Here is a 25,207-nt window from a genome sequence, read left to right as displayed (position 1 = left end):
AACACCGTCTAAATATTATTATTCAGTAAAGCTACATCCATGTATAGGCTGTAGTAGAACATTCCTTATTTATACAAGGTTCAGGGACAGTAGATGGACCATATGCTTGGGGTCATCGAATTTATAAATGTTGTCTTTGCTCTCTTCCCAGGTGGCTACGGACCATTTCAGTTATCCTCTTCTTGAACAAACAGGATCTGCTAGCAGAGAAGGTTCTAGCAGGGAAATCAAAAATCGAAGATTATTTCTTTGAGTTTGAACGCTACACTACACCGGATGATGGTAATTTATTTTTCTTTTGTTATTCTTCTTCCTCATCTTCTTCTTATCATCCTTCTTCTATTTCTTCTTCTTCTTCTTCTTCTTCTTCTTCTTCTTCTTCTTCTTCTTCTTCTTCTTCTTCTTCTTCGTCTTCGTCTTCGTCTTCGTCTTCGTCTTCGTCTTCTTCTTCTTCTTCTTCTTCGTCTTCTGATGGTACTCTGGCTTCAGTCTGGCTTCAGTCTGTTCTGTTTGAATGGAATCTTACAGACTTGAGCAACAGCAAGTCAATGTTAATACAGTAGTTGATCTGCACTACAAGACGTACAGTAATGAAGTACTAATGGTCTGTACTCTCAACAGCAATTCCAGAACAAGGAGAGGATCCTCGCGTAACAAGAGCAAAGTACTTCATCCGGGACGAATTTCTGGTACGAGCCATTTTTAAATACAATGTTAAAACCCTAACCCTCATCCTATCCCCAAACCCGAAACCGACCCCTTAACGCTAAACCTCAGCCTTTTACCTTGCTTTACCTTACCTTGTTTTGATTTGCTCAACCCAGTCAACAAAAGAGCAATCGAAGATTGGATCCAGCCTAATTCAACTCCTGTACTTGACCGCTCTTTAAAAAGAGTTATTCCCATGAACTTCCTTGGAAATTCAATGCATTCACATAATGGCGGCTTATATGTGTTTAACAACAAATTAATAACTAAATGCATTCCTCATGCCCAAAACACACGGCCGTGTCAGGACGGACGGGAAATAATGTTTTAGAAGGTTTCGCGTCTAAAATAGACTTGGGTCTTATACGAAGGAAGAGGAATCTACAGCCCGCCTCCTTTGCACTCTGTGTGCCTTGCTCCGTAAAAGCAATACAATTTCAGGGATATTTCTCCACTCTTCTGAAGTACTCAGGCGATGTAAAATTCCGGTCGTAGTTGCATTTTTTCCTGTTCCCTTTTCAATATATCTGGTCCTCAAAGCAGGACGAAGCGCTAACTTAACCCCCGCCCTCTGTGCCCCCCTGCAGAGGATCAGCACGGCGAGCGGGGACGGCCGCCACTACTGCTACCCCCACTTCACGTGCGCCGTGGACACGGAGAACATCCGCCGCGTCTTCAGCGACTGCCGGGACATCATCCAGCGCATGCACCTGCGGCAGTACGAGCTCTTGTGATCGGACCGCCGGGACGATAACAAAAAGACACCGCCACCACCCGCCCCCCGCCTCCCCATCCTGCCCCTCCCCCTAACGACCGTTCCACCGACCTATAAAGCCACCCACCTAACTGACCAAACGACCTGTCCACATGTCCCAGGGCGGCCAGACCACGTGCAACCACAGCCGTGCAGGACATTACTTTGAAGACGCGCTCGTCCGCGGGCCACTGCGACACGAGGCCAGACTGCTTGACTCTGCCGAGACACCCCCTCCCAACCCCCAGCCCCCCCCAGAACCTTGCCCTGACCTCCTGGAAGAAAGAGACTGGAATATTGTTTTCCAATGGACAGGCGATGGATCATTTTAGCTCTCTGACTCTGTCATACACAGATGAATAAACACACACAATCACACACACACACACACACACACACACACACACACACACACACACACACACACACTTTCATCTGAGTTCAAACGTAACCGGAGATCAAGGTTTCATTGTATCACTTCATAGACGACACACAAAAGTAAAACACACAAACACACACATAGGTAGAATCAAGACGTACTCTTTTCATTGATGCATCATGCGAGCTAACTCTGGACTCTTTTTTTGTGAGTTCATTTTGTGGGGGACGTCACACATGACGAAGAGGTCCCTTTCACCCATTGGAATGGCTGGGGGGGGCAAAGGACACCATATTCAGATGGCGAAGTGGGGGTAAGGCAGACTCTAGAGGAGGGGGAGCAGGGTTGTGAGACGGTTCTGGTCTTGGTTCAAGAAGTGGACCAGCTGACCAACGAGTGCAAGACCAGCTCTTTGGGGGGCAAAAGTCAACGAGAAAACAAAACAAAAACATACAATACATAACTCCATGCATACCAGTGAACTTCATGCAGTGCAAAAAAGATCCAAGCTATATACATATATATATATATTTATATGTCTGTATATAAATATGTATATATAAATATGATATATTCCTGTAATAACACAATTCAACATTTGTTTAACAGTTTTGTTCCCCCCCCCCCCATGTTGTGTGTTGGTGTACACAGTGTGTGCGATCTGCCCTTGCACACCATTTAAGCTTAACGACCCCCCCACACACACAAACAACAACGCACACACTCATTCCCACAAACACACACACAGCCTTGACTCCGCCGTGTCCTCTTCCTTCCCTGCCGCTATTAAACAAACTTGAAATAATTAATCCATTCATTTTATCTTCTTTCTTTTTTTTACCAAAACATGATTAGAACACTGTTGTTCATGGAGTCACTCGTTGCCATAGTACTACTTTGCTGTAAATCACTGTGTAGCCAAGAGAAGGATGGTGTCTTCTTAGCCATCTGGAATAAAGGCCAACCAGAGGAAGACATTCAATCCTCAGAAAACCATCCAAGAGGAAAACTCTTCCTGAGATATGTGTATATATGAAGTTCTAGCCTCCGCAAATTGATTGATCCAAATATTTATCGAGTTTTTGAAACAACCATATGGTTTGACGAACGACTGGTTCACAAACTGTCCAAACAACTTCCAAAATGATTGTGATTTTGGTTGACCCCCCACAACACCCGACTCTTCATTAATGACGATCAAGGGTGAAAAAAGAAACATCGGTTGAGGCATGATGTAAAAAGATGGGACATACACACACACACACACACACACACACACACACACACACACACACACACACACACACACACTCGCTCACCTCACATGCTTTGGCCACCTGCACACTTGCCCCCCTTGTCTTGCTCCTCACCCTTCCTGATCCCATCCCAGTCCGGGCTTTAAACATGTTTGTCTTTTTATTTTACTGCTGGACTTATTATTCTTGTACAGACTGTAAAATGTATTATTTTGTACAACTTTATTGAAGAAAAAAAATAACGTGTAGAAGATCCCTGTGCCTTGATCACGAGTGTATGTGTAAAAAATGAAAAAATGAAGAAAAAAAAATGACGACAACAAAGAGCTAATATGTAAGTTATGTTTCACTGCGCTGTACAACCAAGCTGACCCCCCCCCCCCCCCCTAGGGTTTGGGTGGGCCAAGGGGGGCTGTTTAGGAGGGTCTGATGTCTGTTGCTATAGTTTTTATTTTCCCCCTACTTTTTGTTTGTTGGTTGATTATGATATTTTGCTTCCATCCTCCTTTGATTTATATAACAGGACTTGGCGAGGAGGTTTGGAAAAGAGTCTGTACCTTTGTGTAATTTGTTTTTCTTTGTAAAACCAGATAGACGAAAAGATAATCAGGGTACGCCACATTCAAGCCCTAACACAATCTTATATATATAAAATATATATATTTCAGATTATATACGCACACACACAAACACGCACACACACTGTACACTAGTATCTATCACCCCTTTGGATATATCCTGGGGTTCCCTTTTTTTGTTTTTTTCCACATCTGCGCACACGTACAGAGGAAAAACGTGTTTGATTCTGGGTACAATGAAAGGGCGGGGGGGGGGGGATATACATTTAAATTTCTTTCTTTCCTTTTTTTTTAGCTTTAACTTTTAAATGAGAGGAAGGTATCCAATTGCAAAACATTGCTTGTTTCTACATAAACCAAATTCTTTTTGCTTAAAAAAAATAAGAAAAAAACTCAATAGTGTTTGATTCATTACTAGGTGGCCTGCTGGGCTGGCTATTGGAAGGTGTTCTCCAATGTGTAGTCCACAACAACCATGATTCCCATGTTTCTGATGTACAGCTTTGAGTGATCATCCGTCTCTCCTGAAATCCTACATACAACCATATACAGGACCTCCTATTTGAATAAAGCTGTCAATTTATATATATATATATTAGAGAGAGAAAAACTAAATTAAGAGAAAAAAAACAAATCATTAAATAACAAAGTTAATGGGTTCCCTTAACCCAAACAGAGTTGTATTGCACCACATACAACTTCAACAGTGTGTGACAACTACTTACACTGCTGTATTTACACCGATATTCTTGCCACTGTCTTTAATTTGTGGCATGATAGGATGAAAGGGCATCAACTCTTCACTCATTGGAGAGGAGGATTTCCGACATGGCTATACCAGATACTACATAGTAATTACATGAGGTAGAAGTAAATATATACAAGATGTTTCCGACTTTGCACCTGACACACAGGCAATAGATTAGGACCTCTCATGGGTGTATGGGATACACTGCATCACAGTAGCCATTTGGATCTGCACTTACTATAAGTAAGACAGTCCGAAACAGTCATGCCATGTAACATTAGATGACACTCAAATGTTTATGCCAATAAACCTCTCCCCTTTGTTCCTTCGTTCCAACCTCACTGCAGAAATAAGTGACTGCAGCAGCGAAATTCACCCTGCTAATTTCTATTTTTACAGTTGTTTATCCACGTGTCTGTTACATTTTGTACAAAGACTCAAATTACAGTCAAAGCAGATTTGTTCCATTGTCTAACACACATTGAGTAAACACACACACATACACACACACACACACACACACACACACACACACACACACACACACACACACACACACACACACACACACACACACACACACACACACACACACACACACACACACACACACACACACACACACACACACACACAGGTGCACAGATGGGTAGAGATGCAACTGTATCTGCATAAATCTAAATTGCCTTTCCAGGTTGTTTGGTTAATATTCACCTTCTGTTCTGCTGTTTAAATGCTAACCTATTTAACCAGCATTGTAGTTTAGTAGCTATTGTTGTTTTGCGTGATAAACAGAATGAACTACTAGGGAACACTTACTTGTCCCCAGAATGTTGACAGAACAAGGCAAACATATTTTTTTAACCAACAATTCATTGAAAGTGTGATTCCGCAGCGGCAGCCTAATTAAAGTCAAATTGTATATAGATTACTAATAGAATATCGTTTATATTCTTTGGAAGGGTTTGCTAGTTTCCATTTCAAAACGGTCCTGTATTGATAAATCACCTTAGTGTTCTACGAAAAAATAAAGCCTTTAATATTACGTCTCCACGAGAGGGGGCCCTTATTTTATTACCGCTGTGCAGCCGACCGGAAGAAGGATCCGTGGAGGACAATGTGTTTCCTGCACTAAACTCCGCCCTCACGTTTCCATGCATTGGCGCGCTTCGTTTTGGTGCTCTGCTCCCCTCCCGGCGGTGGTCAGTAGTGGGCTGCCTAGGCTGTGCAGGTGAAAACATGGCAGGCATGAGTGTCACGGGTCCTCGGTCCGGTTCGGCCGCCGGCCCAGTTCAACAGGGACTGAAGGAGGCTCTCATTGAGACTCTCACGGCGATTTTGTCCCCGGTTCAAGAAGTGCGTTCGGCAGCAGAGGAGCAGATAAAAGTGCTGGAAGTAACCGAGGGTAAGTGATAGCCAGTGTGGGCTATGCTAGGTTAGATTAGCTGTTGAGGGACCTGTGGTCTTCGTTTTGATCTACTGTTTTGCTGGACCATTTATGCATCCCAACGACCATAAGAGCTGTCTTTTGATCTGGTCCTAAATGACTAACGTGCTCCTTAGCAATCTCAGGGCTTGATGACTCTCTATCGGAACAGGCCTCATCTTTAACAAGTTATTGAAGTTGGCTAAAAAATACATTTTCAGATATACTCTGACCAACGTATCTGGTTTACTATATCGTCATTTATAAGGATGGGGAAGACTGTGTGGTAAAAGGCGAAGAGCAAAACCATGTGTAAAATACATGATCCATGTGGACACATGATCATAGTGAGGGTGGGAACTGGGAGATGACAGCATCCCTGTTCCCTGAACATGAACCACCCCGGGGCTTGTCCCACTGGCCCCGCCTGCTCATTGGTTAATCGTCTAAAATAATAAGTTGGTTCAATCCACCTTTTAAAGCCTGGAAACGAATATAAACTATCTGAGCGGATGTCGCTATGACAACGTGGTATAAGGTGACACACTTTCCCGCGAAGATGTTTTCTGGGTGACCCGCGGGTCAGCCAGCCGGCTTCCACAGCTTTCAACATCTCACTTAGAACCCCTGCTCTGTTTCGGGTTGGGGTTTGTTATGGAACTGGTTAATCATTAATGTAATATCATGCCACAGCCGATGCATCCACGTAATGCAATGTATTGCCCAGGTACGCCTATCTTTTTAAGATTTGTATTTTGCAAAAATGTACTAATGTGAATACCCAACAAATTCTACTTTGCAAACTTCTACTCCATAAAATATTTGGCCATTTGGCAGCATAACGGTTCCTTCTACAGCAGCCATGGTACAGTATGATGGATTACCCATTGTGGCTCGGAAACAAGTTCTTTGTCTTTTGTTTTATGCTTTACTCCTGTTGCCAGCAAAAGGCTGATTGTGCACCAGCATGTAGACTTGCTTGCGGTCTCGCATGGGCCATGTCCATATCCGCTGGCCTCTGTGTCAGTGAGATGCTGTACAGAATCGTCAGCACTCACATTGTCTGCTGGCCCCCTGATGTCATTCCTAGTTAAACCCAGGGAGAGGGGTGGAGACTGTTCGGGGACAGTCAGAGACTGGCTTTAGATCCTGGCTGTGTTTATGTGAACCTCCATCCCTGTTGGCTGTCTGGGTTCCGGCATGTGAAGCGCTACTGGGTGGAATGCCCTGAGAGATGAAGCCTCAGGGCTTCTTTTTCTGCCTGTTGATGTTGTCTTGTTCTGAAATGTAGAACATTTGCTTAATTTCCCCCCCTCCAGGTTTTGAAACTTTTTGGAGGCATGCCCAACCAGCAGAGTTTTTTTCATATTTTGTTGCATCCATTTATATGATATCGTTGCCATAGCTACCAGGCACCTCCTCATGCCCTGTTATTTGTATCCATCTTGTGTCCTGCGGCTCGTATGTATAAATAATGATGTGAACGGCCACATTTCCAACCATGGAGTTTTGGGTGTATGAAGGTTTCCCATGACAATCTCATATTTGGAGACCACAATATCAGGTTCCCTGCAGGCTTTAGTCTATTAGTATTACATTTCCTTGATTGTTTTGCTGGTGTTGCAGAGTTTGGTGTCCACCTGGCAGAACTCACCGTGGACCCACAGGGGGCGCTAGCCATCCGCCAGGTGAGGTTAAACAAACAAACTTATCAGGAGAGGGTGGTTAGAAATCATCCAAATGTCAACCTGAAAAAATTATTTGACTCTCTGAGACGTGCATAAAATAGTACTTATGTGTTCTGTCTTTTTTTTTTTTTACTTGGAAGTTTCAAATTGAGAACCTGAGCACATCATTACAATTAGGGCATTTAGCAGAGGCTTTTATCCAAAGGGACTTACATCGATTAATACACACATTGACACACCGACGGCAGGGTTAACCGTGCAAGGCGACAGCCAGCCCGTCAGGATCAGTTTAGGGTTAAGTGTCTTGCTCAGGGACACCAACACTCAGCTAGGAGGAGCTGGGGATCGAACTAGCAACCTTTCGGTTACAAGACAACTGCTCTACCTCCTGAGCTAAGCCGTCATCATAGATTGGTTTATTTCGCGGCAAGAACTTTTAATAAGGGGTGGGTGACCTGGTGACGGATCTAATGGAGACCACATCCAACAAGAAGGTCGGTCCAGAGGTTTTCTGACATTGTGTGTGTGTGTGTTTGTGTCTCTTCTCTCGTCGTCTATGTGCACAGTTGGCGTCGGTGATCTTGAAGCAATATGTCGAGACACACTGGTGCTCCCAGTCCGAGAAGTTCAGGCCACCAGAAACCTCAGATCGGGTATGCTGACTGCTATCATCACACCATGCCATTTCGGCAGTTTATTCAATAATTCCAGAATTCTTTTAAAAATTAACAAAGTAAATATCATTCTCAGATGTTTCAAGGGGAGGTGTATCCCTTCAAGTGAACCCAAAACCATATTTGTGGTTCACCATTACACACATGTCCTACCTCACTACCACGGTGCACTCAGTCACACTAGTGCTGCACGATTAATCCAATCGCAATGGCGATATCAGCCTTTGCGATTGTATAACCGCAAAAGGCTGCGATTTAATTAAAAAAACTCAAAAGTGCATTTATTCCATTTATTGTATTTAGTTTTACTATTGAGAAAACAAATTTCTGCACTGCAGAAATGCCTTTATTTTGAAAAATATATATTTTTATTATTTATTTAGTTTTAATAATTGATTTGTAGATCAATCAAAGACGCTTTACATTACATAGAATATACAGTACATAAAGAAAAGAAAAACCGGAAAACAAGATACAAATTCAAAATGAGGTTTGGAATAGTCAGGGTGGGGTCAGGGGTCATATGCTTTCTTGAAGAGGTGAGTTTTGAGTTGGCTTTTGAATTAGTTTATTGCAATTTTGTAAAATGTTGTCATTTTGAAAACAGTACTTTACAATTTTTTTAGTTTTTGTATTTTTTATGCTAGTTTAAAGGGACACTATGTAATATTTTGAGTAATTTATTACCTCAAATCAACATATTCATTCATAAATAAGTCCTCATTGGTGTAAAATTATCTCTGCCAAAAATCTGACTTATCCTCCTGAGCGAAGAATAATTAATATTAATATCAATATGGTTACATAGGACGGGTAAGCTTCATGGAGGCTTCCATTTTCTTCCGGTCTATGAGCTGCCGAGAGGGTCAAAAAGCACTAGGTCGTACAGGAATTGCAAACGCGTTTTCACTCTGAGCCAGCGTGACGGTGGAACAGAGCTTAGTTTAGCGAGACGATTTTACCGGGAAATTTGAACATGCACCGCATTTTTTTGAAAGACCATAGTTATGCCACGCCACAGGAGAAGGAATCATCGTCGCCAAAAAAAACGACGATGTGTAAGCATGTATAACATGGTTTTCCATGGCAACGAGATGCGGGGCGCTCCTATGAGCGACTCGTCATTGAAAGGCTACTTTATTACATATTTAATTTACTTTTTCACATTTTTGTCGAGTTTAAATCGTGACAATATTCTTATGACTTATGGATACTGTCAAATGCGTTGGAGGAATTCAAAAGCCATTCTTCATAAAGTTATGGAGGTTTATTCTCTGCTGTGGTCACCACGTATCCAAATCCAACGAGACGCACTTACGCTAGAGCGGACCTTCTGGAGCTTCAACTCGCTTGCGAGACAGTTGATTTATCACCCGAACAACTGGATTTCATACCAACAACTCTGATAAAGAAGACAATACGGAGGAAAAGAAGATCGAGAGGAGGAATTAGGAACAGGATAGGAGACGAGGAAGTAAACTCGTTGCCAGGGCGACTAACTGGTGGCGCGCACAGTCGCAGCGGCCCCTCTTGAGATCTGTGAGATTGAGATTGAATGTTTGAGTGTGAGACGTCCTACGAACGTAGTTTATGACAGGGAAACAATATTAAACATTAGGACATTGAGAGCGAGTAACATCACTGGCATTCGCTGGCATCTGGACATACTACGCAAACACAGGATACTAACGGACACTGTGACACCGTGCCCGCAACTGCCCGGAGGAGGAAGCAGCAGAGACGGGATGGACGTAAACAAACTGAACAGCTTCTTTCAGCTCCTACCCTCCAAGAAACGCTATCGCAGCTTAAGATGCTCCACCACCAGGCTGCGGAACAGCTTCCTACCTCAAGCTGTCAGGATGCTCAATGCACCAGCGTCCCAGATCTTCTCACTGGACTTTATTTATTATTTATTTATTTATTCATCATTGGGACGTTTGTTTGTTTGTTTGTTTGAAATGTATGTTGATCTTGATCCGTGAGAAACGCCTTCTCGTTTTGTTGTTCAATCAACAAAATGACAATAAATTTGATTTGATTTTGATTTGATTCCGTTAGTTACAATGTAAATTGTTGGTACCAAAGGCTATGTCAACTTTTATGTTATCTGACATTTTATGTAATCTGACATTAAATGACCTACTGTTATTTATCATCTGTATAGTTATTTGTCATGTTGGAAAGTCCACAACTGCTGGAGTCAAGTTCGTTGTCTGTAAGAATGCTTGGTCAATAAACCTGATCTGATTTGTCCATCTAATTTGTCCAGTTGTCCACGAACCTCATCATCACTCGAATGACTCGATGAGGTAGCCTAGTAGGTGTCATGTCACAGCTTCTTGGCACATACTGCCCACCGTAGTTTTTGGACAAGCGAGCACTATTAGTTTGAATGCAATATACAATTGTACCACTAGATGGGAGTAATTTTTACACAGTGTCCCTTTAAGTTTGTATGTTTGAGTTGAGAAATAAACATTTAAAAAATATCAGCAATCTGTGCATTTTCCTTGATAACCAAGCAAGTAGACTCATGACACCATTTGTTTATTGTATCGCAAATCGCAATATTGTCCACAATAATCGCAATATGAAAAAATCGTGCAGCACTAAGTCCCACCTCTCCTCCCACCCGTCCCCGTCCCCAGGCTAAGGCTGCCATCCGAGAGCTGCTTCCCGGAGGGCTCCGGGAAGCCATCAGCAAGGTGCGCTCCAGCGTGGCGTACGCTGTCTCGGCCATCGCCCACTGGGACTGGCCCGAGGCCTGGCCCCAGCTCTTCAACCTGCTGATGGAGATGCTGGTCAGCGGGGACGTCAACGCCGTGCACGGTGCCATGCGGGTCCTCACAGGTTAGGCAACCGGGACGCCCCGACATGCATGCTTTGCGGGAGGTGTTTTTATTTTTGGTGTGGGGGTGCCCATGGAACGGACACACGGCTTCACATGGTACTTACTGATTGCTATGATAGTCCAAAGTCTGGCACATGCAGCTCATGGATGGATGCGGCTTCGTCACTGCCACTAACCTATTGCCCGTTTGTTTTGTTGAATAAGAATTCACACGGGAGGTTACGGACACACAAATGCCCCTGGTTGCCCCCGTGATTTTACCAGAGATGTACAAGATCTTCACCATGGCCGAGGTAAGTCCTGACCGATTTACCAACCTTACAAGTCTTATTTTCCTTTGTCTTGGTTTAATGTCTTGTTCTAATGTCTTTCAAGGTTTCCTTGGCTGATGGGCCCTCTCTGAATACTAATGGACTTGCTTTTTTTCCGTCATTTGGTTCCTAAATTCAACATAATCTTAGTTTATAACCTGGCCTTAAGGCTTTTCCCTGAAATGTCATTTATGTTGGAGAGGGATCACTGAAACTCCAGCATTTACTATTGGTAAAGACAACAAGGCTTTCATTTCCCCATGTGAATTGTTGACCTTCTTTCTCCAGATGTAAATCACCCAGCATGGTAGGGAAAAAGAGAGATTCGTTTTCAGTTAGGTCTCGCTCCACATCCCTTCATACAACCAGGAACCAAGCACTTCATTTTGATTCAGAAGTGAATGCTTGTGTTGCAATCAGCTAAAGAACACACCCTCCTTCTCTTAGCTAAACTTATTGAAATGTTGCTCTGCACTCCGAAATGTTGCTCTGCACAGAATTAACAGTGTGCCAATAACGCAGCCAACGTCTGCTCAGATGTCTAACTGCATGTCTCAGACTCTAGGGGTGTGAGCATGCATATTTGCACGTACACACAGAATCGAAAACATGTCGGTGTGTTGGTTTATGGTCACTATCAGAGAAAATGACCTAGCTAGGGCAGTTCGTGTAGCACTTGCTGTCACTTGTGTTGGACAAAAACAAAGATACAGCTATGAGAGCTGCTAAACACTCGATACGATTTTAATAGTTTTCAACGGCTTGCCACTTGTTTACAGAAATCATGGCTGATTTACATCTGGACATAAACAATGTCAACAAGTTACCTGAGTTCTTAGCAAACCGGTGAAATCCTTTTTAACGTTGCCCCAAAAGTGAATTGACCTGACTCGTAGTGTACTACTATGACCCCTGTCGCAGGTCTACAGCATCCGTACACGCTCCAGAGCTGTGGAGATCTTCACCACCTGTGCCAACCTCATCTGTGCCATCGAAGAGCTGGAAAAGGTGGAGCGCCGCGTCAGTCACGTCATATCGTGGCCGAGGTTCACTTCCACCGCGAGACATTTCCTTTAACGTGTACTCGTGTGTGTGTGTGTGTGGATTGTTGATCCAGGGTGCTGCCAAAGCGCTGATCTTCCCCGTGGTCCAGCAGTTCACTGAGGCGTTCGTGCAGGCCCTGCAGATGCCTGATGGTGCCTCCTCTGACAGTGGTCTGAAGATGGAAGTCCTCAAGGTGGGAATGTGGTAGGGTTGGGGGCTGGGTTGTATTGCACAGGAAATACATCCCGGTATGAATGAAAAGGACCATGGTTACTGTATGTATCACGGTTTGAGGGCCTAGAATGCAGGAAAAACTGCACAACTATTCTTTATTTATTTTACAGTGCTGGGTGCCTTTGCTCTAGATAAGGCCTCCCGTACATCAATGCTTTAACAATGACAATAATCTTCAAAATGTTCTACCTACTAATAATGCTGGGAATCGGATTAAAGACCATATTCGTTCCTGTTGTTTTTCCGGCAATCAGTCATCCAGAATAGTGTGTTCTTCATCTTGTGGCCTTGAATAAGGGTTGTGTTAGGGGTGTACGGTATAAACGGTGCAGAAGGTATACCGGTGTGAATTTGCGCTACGGTATGGATTTTGACGTTACCTCGGGACCGGTGTGACCGGTAGACAATGTTGTGTGTAACGCGTAACAAAGTAAGTAATGCGTTAATACAGTTCCCTAACTACTTTTTCATGTAAAAAGTAAAGTTAAGAGCAACTACTGAAAATATGGTAACGAAACATAGTTCCTTTTTCAATTCGGCACCACGTTACTTTTCCATGGGACAGATTGACAGCGATACTGCCTTCTCAGGCAGTATGCTATTGCGCAAGCACGCAGGCGCGCAGCAAGCGCTCCTGCGTGCTTGCGCGATAGTCCCTTCACGAGCTCTCATTCCACAACGTACGAGACAGACGCTGGTGGCGTGAAGCCGTCTCTGCAATCAGACATTGCTTCCGCAGGCATTTTGAAAGCCAGTCCTTACAACAAAATGCCAGTGGTGGAACGAGATGACAAACGATGTCACTCTTTACCTGTCTAAGGTGGCCTTTCAAAATGTCGATAGAAAGGGCTTTAAAGAGATGGTCAAAACACTCGATCCCAGGTACGCGTTACATGCCCGCACACACTTGAGATGCCAAAACTATACGGCAAGGTCTGCAAGCAAGTGGAGATACAAATCCATACTATTAAACATTAGTGTTTTTCAGAGATGGGAGTAACTTGAGAAAAGATTTAAAAAAAAAAATATGCGGTTTTGCTGCCTTTCCAGTATTTTACCCCTTCAGAGGCATTTATATCGAAATTAGAAGATACATTTAACATACCGTGATATAATACCGTTACCGTCTATTCCTCAAATCATACCGTGATATACATTTTAGTCCATACCGTACAGCCCTAGGTTGTGTGTTTTTAAAATGTAACATGGTGCTGCAGTGAACCTATTGCATTGTTTGGGGATAACCCTGGAATCGGTCGTGCACGGTGTCGGACCACATCTTCAGTTAACCTGCCCCCAACTCCACACAGAGCAGGGATCAGCGTCTCTTGCTCTTTTACTCCTTTCACTCAATTGACTCAATACCGCTTGGCCGAAAGCTCTCTCGACGCACAGCTAGGGGGTACTGGGGATCGAACTAGCAACCTTCCCATTACAAGGCATCCTGCTCTGCCTCCTGAGCTAAGCCGACCCCATTCATGAATGTGTACCGATTAACTTTCTCAACCGTTTATAACAATATAACAACAAATATAAACCGTCTATTGTTATTATATCCAGCCTCATATCGTGCAGCTGTCTACTAATATACGCCCATGATGATTTACCACAGGTTCACAGCTTAAATGAGAAGTTGATGGTCAGCGTGCCAGAGCTTATTGCTGGCTCTAATTTAGACAGATGGGTTACATTACACTTCCTCTTCTCTAGTGGGTGTAACAAGGGGGGAATCCCTGCCGAGGAGCTAAGATACGGTTGGTCACAGAGTCTTGTTTCCTGTCCCAGGCGGTGACGGCGCTGGTGAAGAACTTCCCCAAGCCCATGGTGTCTTCCATGCAGCAGATCCTGCCCATCGTGTGGAACACGCTCACAGAGAGCGCCTCTTTATATCCTCTCACATCACTGTGGCCGTTGGCTGGCCAGGCTCTCATGACCCCGCCAATCATTGGGCTTTATATCAGGAAAAGCGATGGATTCTGATGTTGGTAAATTGAGATCAAGAATAATCAGTATTTTGGACTATGCAACAGCAATTGCATTGTCACATGAAAAATGTTAATACCTAAACCAGAATTTTGCCAGATTATTAATATAAATTCAGGGGCATTTCTATTGGGGGAAAAAAATAATGATAATGACTTGAAATGGATAGTTTTTCTCTGAGACATTTTGCATAGGGTGATTACTAAATGGTGTATTCCTTGACTGTGTCGTCACCTATGTGAGAACAGAGGTCAACTACACGGAGGACGTGGACGATCCCATAGACTCGGACGGTGTGGATTCTCTGCTTTCCTCTAGCAGCAACACATAGCTTTGATGCATCACTCCGAGTGACGTGGGTGTGGAAAAGCTTGGATCTAGCCCGTAAGCAAATCCCTCCAATTTCTCCTTTCCTCCTTCCCCTGTAGGTGAGGTGCTAGGCTTTGAGAATCTGGTGTTCAGTATCTTTGAGTTCGTCCACACGCTGCTGGACAACAGCAAGTTCAAGAGCACGGTGAAGAAGGCCCTGCCCGAGCTCATCTACTACGTCATCCTCTACATGCAGATCACAGAGGACCAGGTGCGGTTTGAAAACATTGTACAATGTCGTGCCCAAAAAACGGGGGGCGAAATCTGCCCATTTCCGCCCAATCTGTCCCGACATTGGACTGAAAATGGGTATGTCTGAAATACTGAGAACTTTGATGGTTGTTTTTAGATCAAAGTGTGGACGGCCAACCCTCAGCAGTTTGTTGAGGACGAGGACGATGACACCTTCTCCTACTCGGTCCGCATCTCTGCTCAGGACCTTCTGCTGGTGAGAGGAAACGGGTCACATGAGTCAATATAATGCAAGAAATCGGATGGCAAAGTGCCCTGCTTGACATGATTGTATTGCCTGGAAATGTATGATTTTGCTTACTTATTATAATTTATTATTATTTTAAATTATGTTGGTGTATGTGTTATGTATGTAAAACCCTGGTGCTTAACAATCAAACAATGTGCTTATTTGATTATCTATTCTTATGACCTGCCCCTTGGTCAGTTTACTTGATACCCAGAAGGAGAAAAGCTTTTTTTTTTGTAAGGCTCATAGTTATAAATAAAGAGTTTATTTTTTACCTTTACATAAAATGACCCATGGATGGAAGGTTGACCTATGACCTCTGCCCGCAGGCCGTTGCTACAGAATTCCAGAACGAGAGTGCAGCGGCGCTGGCGGCCGCAGCCACGAGACACCTGCTGGAGGCGGAGCAGGCCAAGAACAGCGGGAACCAGCACTGGTGAGCACACGCTGGTCCGCTGGTCCCAACCCTTCACTGTCCCTTAGACACATCTGAGAGTCCCAAAGATGTTAAAGCCCCCAAACACACATCATCGTTAGTGTTAGCATTGCTATACTCTGGCTGTAACTGGATTTAAAAAGATGCATTACAAAGACTGAGTCCAAATGAATAGCAAACAGACTTGGAGAGAGTGTGCGTGTGCCTTGAGGGAGGGTTTCGTCAGGGCTTGGAGGGCAAGTCAATCGGGAAAGAATATTCCCAGTTGAAGAATATTATACTTTATTGTTGCTGTTGGTAACAACCAATTTCATATTTACTTGGATCGATACTTGGATTGACAGCACAGTGCTTTTTTGCATTTTTATGTAGATCTTTTATGTTGGAACTGGTAAACAAAGTTGTATTACCTTGGTCTGCCTCCAGATGGCAGCAACGTAAAGTGTTTCGGTGTGTGGCTGCTCTGTAACCCTTCGCCTGTGTCTTCCAGGTGGAAGGTCCATGAGGCCTGCATGCTGGCCTTGGGCTCGGTCAAGACCATCATTACAGAGAACGTGAAGAATGGCCGCATTCAGTTCGACATGCACGGGTTCCTGGCCAACGTCATCCTGGCCGACCTCAACCTGGTTGGTGAGTCCCTGATAAGCAGTTAAAGGTTCAATGGCGTTATTCGTGCATCTCATCTCATCAGTCATGTGTGTTGTCCTTACAATGCAACTCATTTTCTCCTTTCTTTAATGATTCGAGGGTTGTAAAGAGAGGGAGCAGGACAAGCAGAATAGCACAACATTTTGAAACAAAGTACCCCTCCCAGCCTGCCCCCTCCCTACATACCTTACTCCTTCATTCAGAAGTGGTGCATTTCACCGGCCTGGGATTGTCGGGCAAGATGGATTCCCCGATAGATTACTTCATTGTCCTTCCATTTATGCATTTTTAATCACATAGCACAATATTTATCTAATGAGGGATGATTTATTTTATTATACACACATCAAAATGGGTAGTTGTTAAAAATCTAAATTATCTCACATAGAGGCAGTTACTTTGAAAAAGATATTGAGCACATTTAACTCACTAATAGCTGTGTAGTTGGAACAAACTACACCCAAATAATAGCTGTTAAATCTAACCTACAGCAACTTTCTGAACTATTCATTTAGTTTATGTATTGTTCTGACGGAATCGATTCAGAACATTCATCTGCTATGAGGAATAATTGAGAAATGTTGAATACACAAATAATGTTTAGTTTGTTTAGAAGTTTATTGAGCAGGGACAAATGCATTGTTTATTGCCTCATATACAATATAAAATAGATGCCATGCATACAGGTTTCTGGTGAAGACTAATTTGCAACCCCTGTCCCTGGTTAGGCCTTTACTAAAAGTTACACTAAAAGTTAGCAAAGTTACAAACGATACACACGTTGGAATACAAATCACTTTATATACAGGACACCTAAGAAACAAAACGTGTGTGTGTGTGTGTGTGTGTGTGTGTGTGTGTGTGTGTGTGTGTGTGTGTGTGTGTGTGTGTGTGTGTGTGTGTGTGTGTGTGTGTGTGTGTGTGTGTGTGTGTGTGTGTGTGTGTGTGTGGTGCCCGTGCAAATGCACACAGGCTTTATTCAGTTTCAACCAATGTTTTCCTTGTGTGCTGATGTTGTTTGATTCACCTCTCCCCCCCAGCGGCGTCTCCCTTCCTATTGGGCCGGGCCCTGTGGGCCGCCAGTCGCTTCACCACGGCCATGTCCCCGGAGCTCATCCAGCAGTTCCTCCAGGCCACCGTCAGCGGCCTGCAGGACAGCCAGCCGCCCTCCGTCCGCATCTCGGCCGTCAGGGCCATCTGGGGGTGAGCGTCTGGTGGCGCTCTGCACTCTCCTCTGTGATGCGTCGCAGGGTTCATGTTAGTGACGGTGGCTCAATAATGGACTTCACTGTCAGTCCATTAGGTGTCCTGTGCTAGCTACCATTGTTATTATTGTTGTGCAAGCAACGGAAGCTGTTTGAACAGGTTTTTAAAGATTGTGGTTGCCTGTGTTGCCGGTGCTATTGGCTTGTGATTGCATTTGACCTGATCCCAGTTCCTGTTCTGCGAGGACAGTTCCCTGTTCTGCTAGGAAAGCGCCTACTGTGCAGTAGGGGCTCCAAAATTCTCCGACCCACTATGGTTCCCTTTTCCCATAATGCGGACACACACAATTTGTAGTTTCGCCATCGGTTGTTAAAACTGTCCCAAAACGCCTATTTTGTAAATGCATGGAAACCACTCAATTACGTGTTGCACATCTGTTCTCATGCGAACAACCAATGGTTTGTTACATCCACATTTTAAATCACTGTTCCTTGCATTGCTCCACTGAGAGTAATAAAACATACAAGTACGTAGTTAGTAAGTAATACTTTATTTATATAGCACCTTTCATACAGGAATAGCAGGCTGCAGCTCAAAGTGCTTTAAATCAGAAAAAAGGAAATAATGAAAAATAAGGACATTATATAACGATCTAAGTTACAGTAAAAACAAAAGATGAGTAAAAAAAAACAGCAGTATAAACGTCAAAAACTAGCAGTAAGCAATAAAATACATACTGGTAAAAAAATAAATGGTGGTAATAACATTTGAATAGTTTGTCTCCCTGATATCTCAGTTTATTGCTTGTATCTGGCCCACTTGTACCACCTGGTAACCTCCTACCTCCGCCCCCCTCAGCTACTGTGACCAGCTGAAGCTGTCGGAGAGCACCCACGTGCTGCAGCCCTTCCTGCCCAGCATCCTGGAAGGGCTGGTGCAGCTGGCCGCCCAGTTCAGCTCGGAGGTGCTCACGCTGGTCATGGAGACCCTGTGCATCGTGTGCACGGTGGACGCCGCCTTCACCACCAGCGCCGAGAACAAGATCTGCCCGCTCACCATCGCCATATTCCTCAAGTACAACAACGGTACGGGGGGGGCGCACCACTCAAAAGCATCGAAGTACAGTCCACTGTTTGCAAAGAAAACCTATGTTTCCCATGGTTGGATTAGGGTGTACAGAGGACAATGGGTTTTGTGCTCATTGTTTGATAAATGGCTCGATTGAAATGAATGACGGGTGATGTGTGAGTGGGCTAGGAGTAATGTTGAGCTCCTCCACTAGATCACGTGGTGGCCTCCCTGGCGCAGGACATCTTCAAGGAGCTGGCCCAGGTGGAGGGCTGCCAGGGGCCCATGCAGATGCGCCTCATCCCCACGCTGGTCAGCATCATGCAGGCCCCCTCCGACAAGATCCCGCCCGGACTTTGTGCGGTAGGTAGCCCCACAAAGCACCCATTTTGTGTTTGTGTGTGTGATAATATAACACCAAATCAATGATTTCATGAACTTTATGCAAATGTCATTGATGGGGTTTCGAGTATGCTCATATTGTCACCCGAACCAGTCGAAATTTTACCAATCGTAAAGAAGTTCCACAATCCATTGTATAAGCATACGGTTTAAACATGTACGTAAATACAAGACCAGGAAGGGATGATTTATCACATTTTAGACTCCTGGGTGACTAAAGTCTGTTAGCTTTGCAAGGCCATATTGCAATAGAGTTCCTCCTGGGTGATAATGATGTATTTCCTCCCCCTGTCCCTGCAGACCTCCATCGACATCTTGACCACAGTGGTGCGCAACACCAAAGCCCCTCTCTCTGAGATGCTGGTGTGTCAGGCCTTCCCCGTGGTCGCCCAGTGCACCCTGCGCACCGAAGACAACGCAATCATGCAGGTGAACACCCCCCCACCCCCACCCCAGCACACGTCAACACTAATACAGACGAATATTAGTTTATTGGATTATATGATGAACCATGTAGGGTAAAGTTGAATAGTCCCATGGACCAAATGCTCTATTTTGGGCCGGATAGTGACAAGACCGTAGGAAAGTAGGTCGAAAGAGAAGGAGAGGGGTGGATGACGGTCCTTCGTAGCATAGGACCCTGGGTCAGAAGGGAACCTGGAAGTAGGGCTGCTCGATTTATGGAAAAAATCATAATCACGATTATTTTGGTCAATATTGAAATCATAATTAGTCAAACTATGAAAAACATGATGCATTTATTTAGCAGGTCTCTCAAAAAGAATCCTTTTGTAACTGAGAACTTTATAGTAATGTACAAAATGTTTCCAGCTGTTCATCTTTTACTGTTCAATTTCTATGAAACATTGAATGAATAAAACGAACATACTGATAAAATATAATTAATAATAAATCGTTTCAACTCGACCATATTAGTTTGGAGTTCGTTTGACCCCCAAAAAATATCGAAATCGCAGTCAAAATTTGACACAGCCCTACTGGGAAGTCTCCAAGGTGCCGGTGCCTCTGTGCTCCTGGGCTCCTGGGCCGCTCCGTCACTCCTCCACCCCCCCTGCTGTCCCTGTCTCCCGCCGTGACGCTGCGTGTCCTCCCCAGAACGGCGGCGAGTGCCTGCGGGCCTACGTGTCCATCGCCCTGGAGCAGGTGGGCCAGTGGCGGGACGACCAGGGCAACACGGGCCTGTGGTACGTCATGCAGGTGGTCAACCAGCTGCTGGACCCCCGCACCTCGGAGTTCACGGCGGCGTTCGTGGGGCGCCTGGTGTCCACGCTGATCTCGCGGGCCGGCACGGAGCTGGGCGAGCAGCTGGACCAGATCCTGCGGGCCATCCTCAGCAAGATGCAGCAGGCGGAGACGCTCAGCGTGATGCAGGTAGACTGGGGGTGTGGGGGAGGGGGCGTCTTTGGACACAGGGGAGGTTGTTGACGTGGTTATTGTCAACCCATGTGATCCTTACGTTTTCAGTTAGTTATACCGCAATATAGGTGATCTACAGCCCCCCATACTCCTTAAATGAAATGTTTTTTATTTGCTGGCATAATGGCATAGCCTTAATCCATTGCTAGCCTCAGGATGACATCCTGTATTCAAATTCACTTTTCCTCCAGATCATTTTGGCCTCCAGGCTGTGGTTGGGTTAGAACAATCAATACAAGGGGGAGCCACTTTTGATTTAATCTAGAAGAGTATCTAGACAATCTCTGCGCCCAAGTATAGTGTACAAACCGGCACAACAATCAAAAAGACTTTACAATAAGGGTACAAGAATTAACCATTAATAAACCAGTTATTATTACAATTCGTTAATTCAGTAATAAGCATTCACAGGATAAAGGTTAACCCTAACACCAACATTAATCCTTTCCCTTGTGCTTATGATATATAATAGTGCTTATTACTGCATTACCGAATGTTAATTAATGTTTAATTCATGTCCCCTTATTGTAAAGTGTTAGCGATTTATGTTTTTGCTTTACCTCATAGCACTGCCTCAATTAATTATTTACAATTATCGGTGTAACCTATGTTGAAATTAATTGCTGCCCAGCCAAGGCTTATGGCCCTAGTAAAAAGCGAACTTGAATATCTGGATGTTCTTACCAGGCTATCCTGCAGTTTCTATTCTCCATCCCTGTATAATAACTTGACAGCCGCTCCAAATGTCCCCCTCTACCATCACTGTTCTCTATGGTACTCATGGCTCACCTGGTCTGGCCTAACCTGGTTCCTTCCTCCTCCTCCACCAGTCCCTGATAATGGTGTTTGCCCACCTGGTGCACTCCCAGCTGGACCCGCTGCTGGAGTTCCTGTGCAGCCTGCCGGGGCCCACGGGCAAGCCAGCGCTGGAGTTTGTCATGACTGAGTGGATGAGTCGGCAGCACCTCTTCTACGGACAGTATGAGGGAAAAGTCAGGTCAGAGGGGCAACAAACACACACACACACACACTCGCTCTGTGGGCATTTTTAGATAAATCAACAATGTACATAATCTTACAATCATGCAGCCATCAAAATATTACAAAAATGCATGTGGTCTTGACTGACTTTCTTTCTGAATGGACATAGCCCTGTGAGTTGTACCTGGCTCTCTATGAGCCATCTCCTCTCCCCTGCCCCTACGTGGTTCTCACCCCCTCTGTGGCCCTTGTCCCCTGCAGTACGGTGGCTCTCTGCAAGCTGCTGCAGCATGGCCTCAACACCAACGACAAGCGCCTGCAAGACATCGTGGTGAAGGGGGAGGAGATTATCAACCTCGAGGAGGGCATCCGGACACGCTCCAAATCCGCCAAGAGTAAGTGCCTTTAACACCCCTGTGACTCAGTGGATCGGCCGTCATAGATGTGTCGTAATCCGGTGAAAGCAGTGAGAAGCTGGATAGATTGGTACCACCATTGCGTTGTTCTTTGTGTTATGGATGTGTTCCCTAGTATATAGAATATATATATATATAGAGCAGCAGTATATTGTTATGTTTTTTTTTGATCCGACAAAAACACAGGGGGCTTGCTGTTCCTGGTTTAAAGACGTTTAAGAAATTAAGTCTATTTGTATGTGGTGCTTTCCTTTTTTAGCTCAATTCAAAAGTATCATGTACTTCTTCTGTTTCCACATGCTGTAATTCACCATGGATTGTTTTTTGCTTTTTTGTGTGTTCTCCATAGACCCAGAGAGGTGGACCAACATTCCTTTGCTAGTGAAGATTTTTAAACTCATTATAAACGAGCTGTCGTCTGTGGTGGAGGCCAACGCCACCCGCGCCACTGCCTCAGACTGGAGCCAAGGTAGTCAAACCTCCATGGTCGCGGTCGCTCTGACGTAGTCAAGTCAATGTGACTGATGCTCATTCGTGGGAGGATGTCTGTGGAGTGTGTATTTTGTGAAATTAACATTTTTGCACGTTGTTCCTTGTTCACAACCTGCTCTATGTACTTATTCCAATTAGTAACCTCTAATGGCTGAAGCTGTAACCAGATTCATTGCTTAATACTTTTCAGACGACCAAGACGATTTTCGGGTCGGGCGAACATAGTATAAAAAAAAATTTTAGGCAGAAATTCCCTGGGTGGATGGATGCGTTTTAATCACGAGAAACTGTTGAGTGATTAGTCGTAAATGTAGTAAAAAGCTAGCCTGGCAAGCCAGACCCATATCGGAAAGATATTGGGTCTGGTCTCGTACGGTTGCAGTGTGGGCGGGATAAACGGTTGTCTTTCAAGTTCCCTCTGCACACAATAGGATAGCGCTACAACCAATCAGCAACGAAGAAGGTGACGTAGTCAGAGTGACGGAAATTTCTGTCTCTCTAAAATCAAACTTTTACCGTATCCGGTCGGAAAAACTCTGAATACAATCTTTCTTTCAAGGAAAGACTTCAGTGCAGTTCTTTGTTCATTTCTCAAAGAAAATGATAACTTCAAGTCGTGAAGAGTCGCGGCCAAAGCCGAGTCGAAAGACGGCTCTTCGCCAGCAGCAGCAGCCATTATTGTTTACCTCTAACACGGAACCGTCGGAGGCTCTGTCGTCATTCGGTTCGATTCCGCCCCTCACGATCTGATTGGCCTGTCCCTTTTTTCGGTTTCCAGCAGCGAAAAACGACGACAGAAGGCTAGACCTCCCTGGCTGCAAATTAAATTTAGAGCGTCTAGATTTCTAGGCTAGTAAAAAGCTACCGTACAAGCGTAACTTGGCACAGGTTTAATCGTTGGGGACCTCTGGAGGGTCCACGGTGTTTGGCTCCAAGCCGTACGCGCCGTTCCGTGTTTGGAACGGAGCCAGGTGGTATCGAGGGAAAAGAGGATCACCGGTCGCTGTCCTCCTGTCGTTTCAGATTCCACCGGCATGTGGGAGGAGCAGGAGGCCGAGGACGGGGTGGACGATGAAGACGAGGACGAGGACGAAGGCCTGGCGGGTCAGCTGCTCTCCGACCTCATCGCCTCCAACAAATATGGTACGGGCCTTTCGTTGTCGGGGTCAGCCTCTTAAGGGGTGTCCCGTTGTGTGTCATTCTGAACCTGACACATGGCACGTCTGCTCCCCACGCTCTTACAGACGATGATTATTATGAGGACGATGAAGAGGACGACCCGGATGCTTTGAAGGACCCCTTGTATCAAGTTGACCTACAGGTACAGGCCCCCAAACAGGCCCCCGAACTTGCAGCCTGCGGCTGGTTTGGAACAGTGCCGGTTAGGTTCAAGTCGGTTTTTAAAAGAATGGGTTATGGCATTATTTAATTCTATGAATACTAGGTTACTTATTGAGCTCCTGTCTTGAGATTAGGGTTAGGACTCTGCAAAAAATATTTTCATACAATAATTTCAATGCACAAGCAATTCATGTTGAAATTGTTGTATGCTGTGCCAGATTTCAGTGTAAGAAACGCCACAACACATCATTACTGAAATAGATGTTGATGTTGATGAACGGTGATGGCTGCCGTGTCTCAAAATGAGTATTGAACACAATCAGGATATGAACCCCTCTGGATATGTGATACCCGGTATTTAACCATTGATCATGTGGGTCATGGCGAGGCCAGATGGTGATGTTTCATTAACCCTATAAAGTGAAAGTATGAGTTTGGTCTTGCGTTGTTATAGTCATTATTAACCTGTGGTGTGATTTGTTCTGCAGGCCTACCTGACGGACTTCCTCACCCAGTTCGCCCAGCAGCCATGTTACAGCATGTTCTCGGGCCACCTCAACGACGCAGAGAGGAGAGCCCTACAGTCCATAGGCCTCTAGCGCTCCGCCGGCCTCTGGCCCTCTGTAGGCCTCTGGGCCCTCTGTAGGCCTCTGGGCCTTCTGTAGGCCTCTGTAGGCCTCTGTAGGCCTCTGTGGGCCTTCTGTAGGCCTCTGGGCCTTCTGTAGGCCTTCTGTAGGCCTTCTGTAGGCCTCTGGGCCTTCTGTAGGCCTCTGTAGGCCTCTGGGCCTTCTGTAGTCCTCTGGCCCTCCGTATGCCTCGGGCCTTCTATTGACCTCTTGGCCCTCTGCAGGCCCCTGGCCCTGCATAGGCCTCTGGCCCTCTGTATGCCTCTGGCCTTCTGTAGGCTTGTGGCCCTGCGGTCCATAGACCATCCACCCCAACCCAAACCTGTTTTTATCAGCTACCCTTCAAAACACTCCCTCATCACTGACTCTTTCATAATCGATTTACATCACTGGCAGAGGGGGGGGGGCTGGGGTACAGCCCTACTGGGGTGGAAAGAGCCAAGCACTTATTCATAAGTTTGTGTCGGCCCCCTCCCTCTCTGCCTGTCATTTGTTTGTCACTGGAGTTGGAAGGACGGCAGACACTAAGAGGAGGGAGAAGAGGAACAATCATGGCTGAAATGAGGACGACAACATATTTTTGTAGAAAATGATTCAGGAGAGGTCTGACTGTTCTTCTCGTGGCACTTTGAAGCAGCTGTGAAGAGACTGGAACACGAGGAGTAAA

The 25,207-nt window shown here is 45.0% G+C and overlaps 2 protein-coding genes across 4 annotated transcripts in view; both read left to right on the top strand.

Moving 5' to 3' along the window:
- gnas (GNAS complex locus) overlaps positions 1 to 3,421 on the top strand; it is a 28,148-nt gene extending 24,727 nt beyond the window's left edge. For both annotated transcript variants that reach the window (XM_060070341.1, XM_060070342.1), the window contains 3 exons: positions 152 to 282; positions 622 to 689; positions 1,296 to 3,421. In XM_060070341.1, coding sequence (XP_059926324.1) covers positions 152 to 282; positions 622 to 689; positions 1,296 to 1,442 — 346 coding nt within the window. In that variant the 3' untranslated portion in view covers positions 1,443 to 3,421. The remainder of the gene's footprint in view (positions 1 to 151; positions 283 to 621; positions 690 to 1,295) is intronic.
- A 2,127-nt stretch (positions 3,422 to 5,548) lies between these two features.
- Positions 5,549 to 24,681, top strand: ipo9 (importin 9). 2 transcript variants are annotated; one of them, XR_009528797.1, is made up of 25 exons: positions 5,549 to 5,828; positions 7,476 to 7,537; positions 8,104 to 8,190; positions 10,863 to 11,064; positions 11,270 to 11,358; positions 12,298 to 12,384; positions 12,494 to 12,613; positions 14,440 to 14,540; positions 14,872 to 14,930; positions 15,066 to 15,217; positions 15,356 to 15,454; positions 15,817 to 15,923; positions 16,414 to 16,553; positions 17,612 to 17,774; positions 18,636 to 18,862; positions 19,060 to 19,208; positions 19,548 to 19,676; positions 20,364 to 20,639; positions 21,515 to 21,681; positions 21,927 to 22,060; positions 22,431 to 22,550; positions 23,597 to 23,716; positions 23,818 to 23,894; positions 24,403 to 24,585; positions 24,640 to 24,681. XR_009528797.1 is itself a non-coding variant. In XM_060070340.1 (24 exons), exons 1-24 carry the CDS (start codon positions 5,663 to 5,665, stop codon positions 24,511 to 24,513), a joined length of 3,144 nt encoding a protein of 1,047 aa, XP_059926323.1. In that variant the 5' UTR covers positions 5,555 to 5,662; the 3' UTR covers positions 24,514 to 24,627. The 2 variants fall into 2 exon arrangements, 1 of the variants encoding a protein (XP_059926323.1); XM_060070340.1 differs by lacking the exon at positions 24,640 to 24,681 and having other exon boundaries at positions 5,555 to 5,828; positions 24,403 to 24,627.
- Positions 24,682 to 25,207: the final 526 nt, after the last annotated feature.

This window comes from Gadus macrocephalus, chromosome 13 (genome assembly GCF_031168955.1).
Source record: "Gadus macrocephalus chromosome 13, ASM3116895v1".
Classification (NCBI taxonomy): domain Eukaryota; kingdom Metazoa; phylum Chordata; class Actinopteri; order Gadiformes; family Gadidae; genus Gadus; species Gadus macrocephalus.
This window is presented reverse-complemented; position numbering and strand designations above follow the sequence as displayed.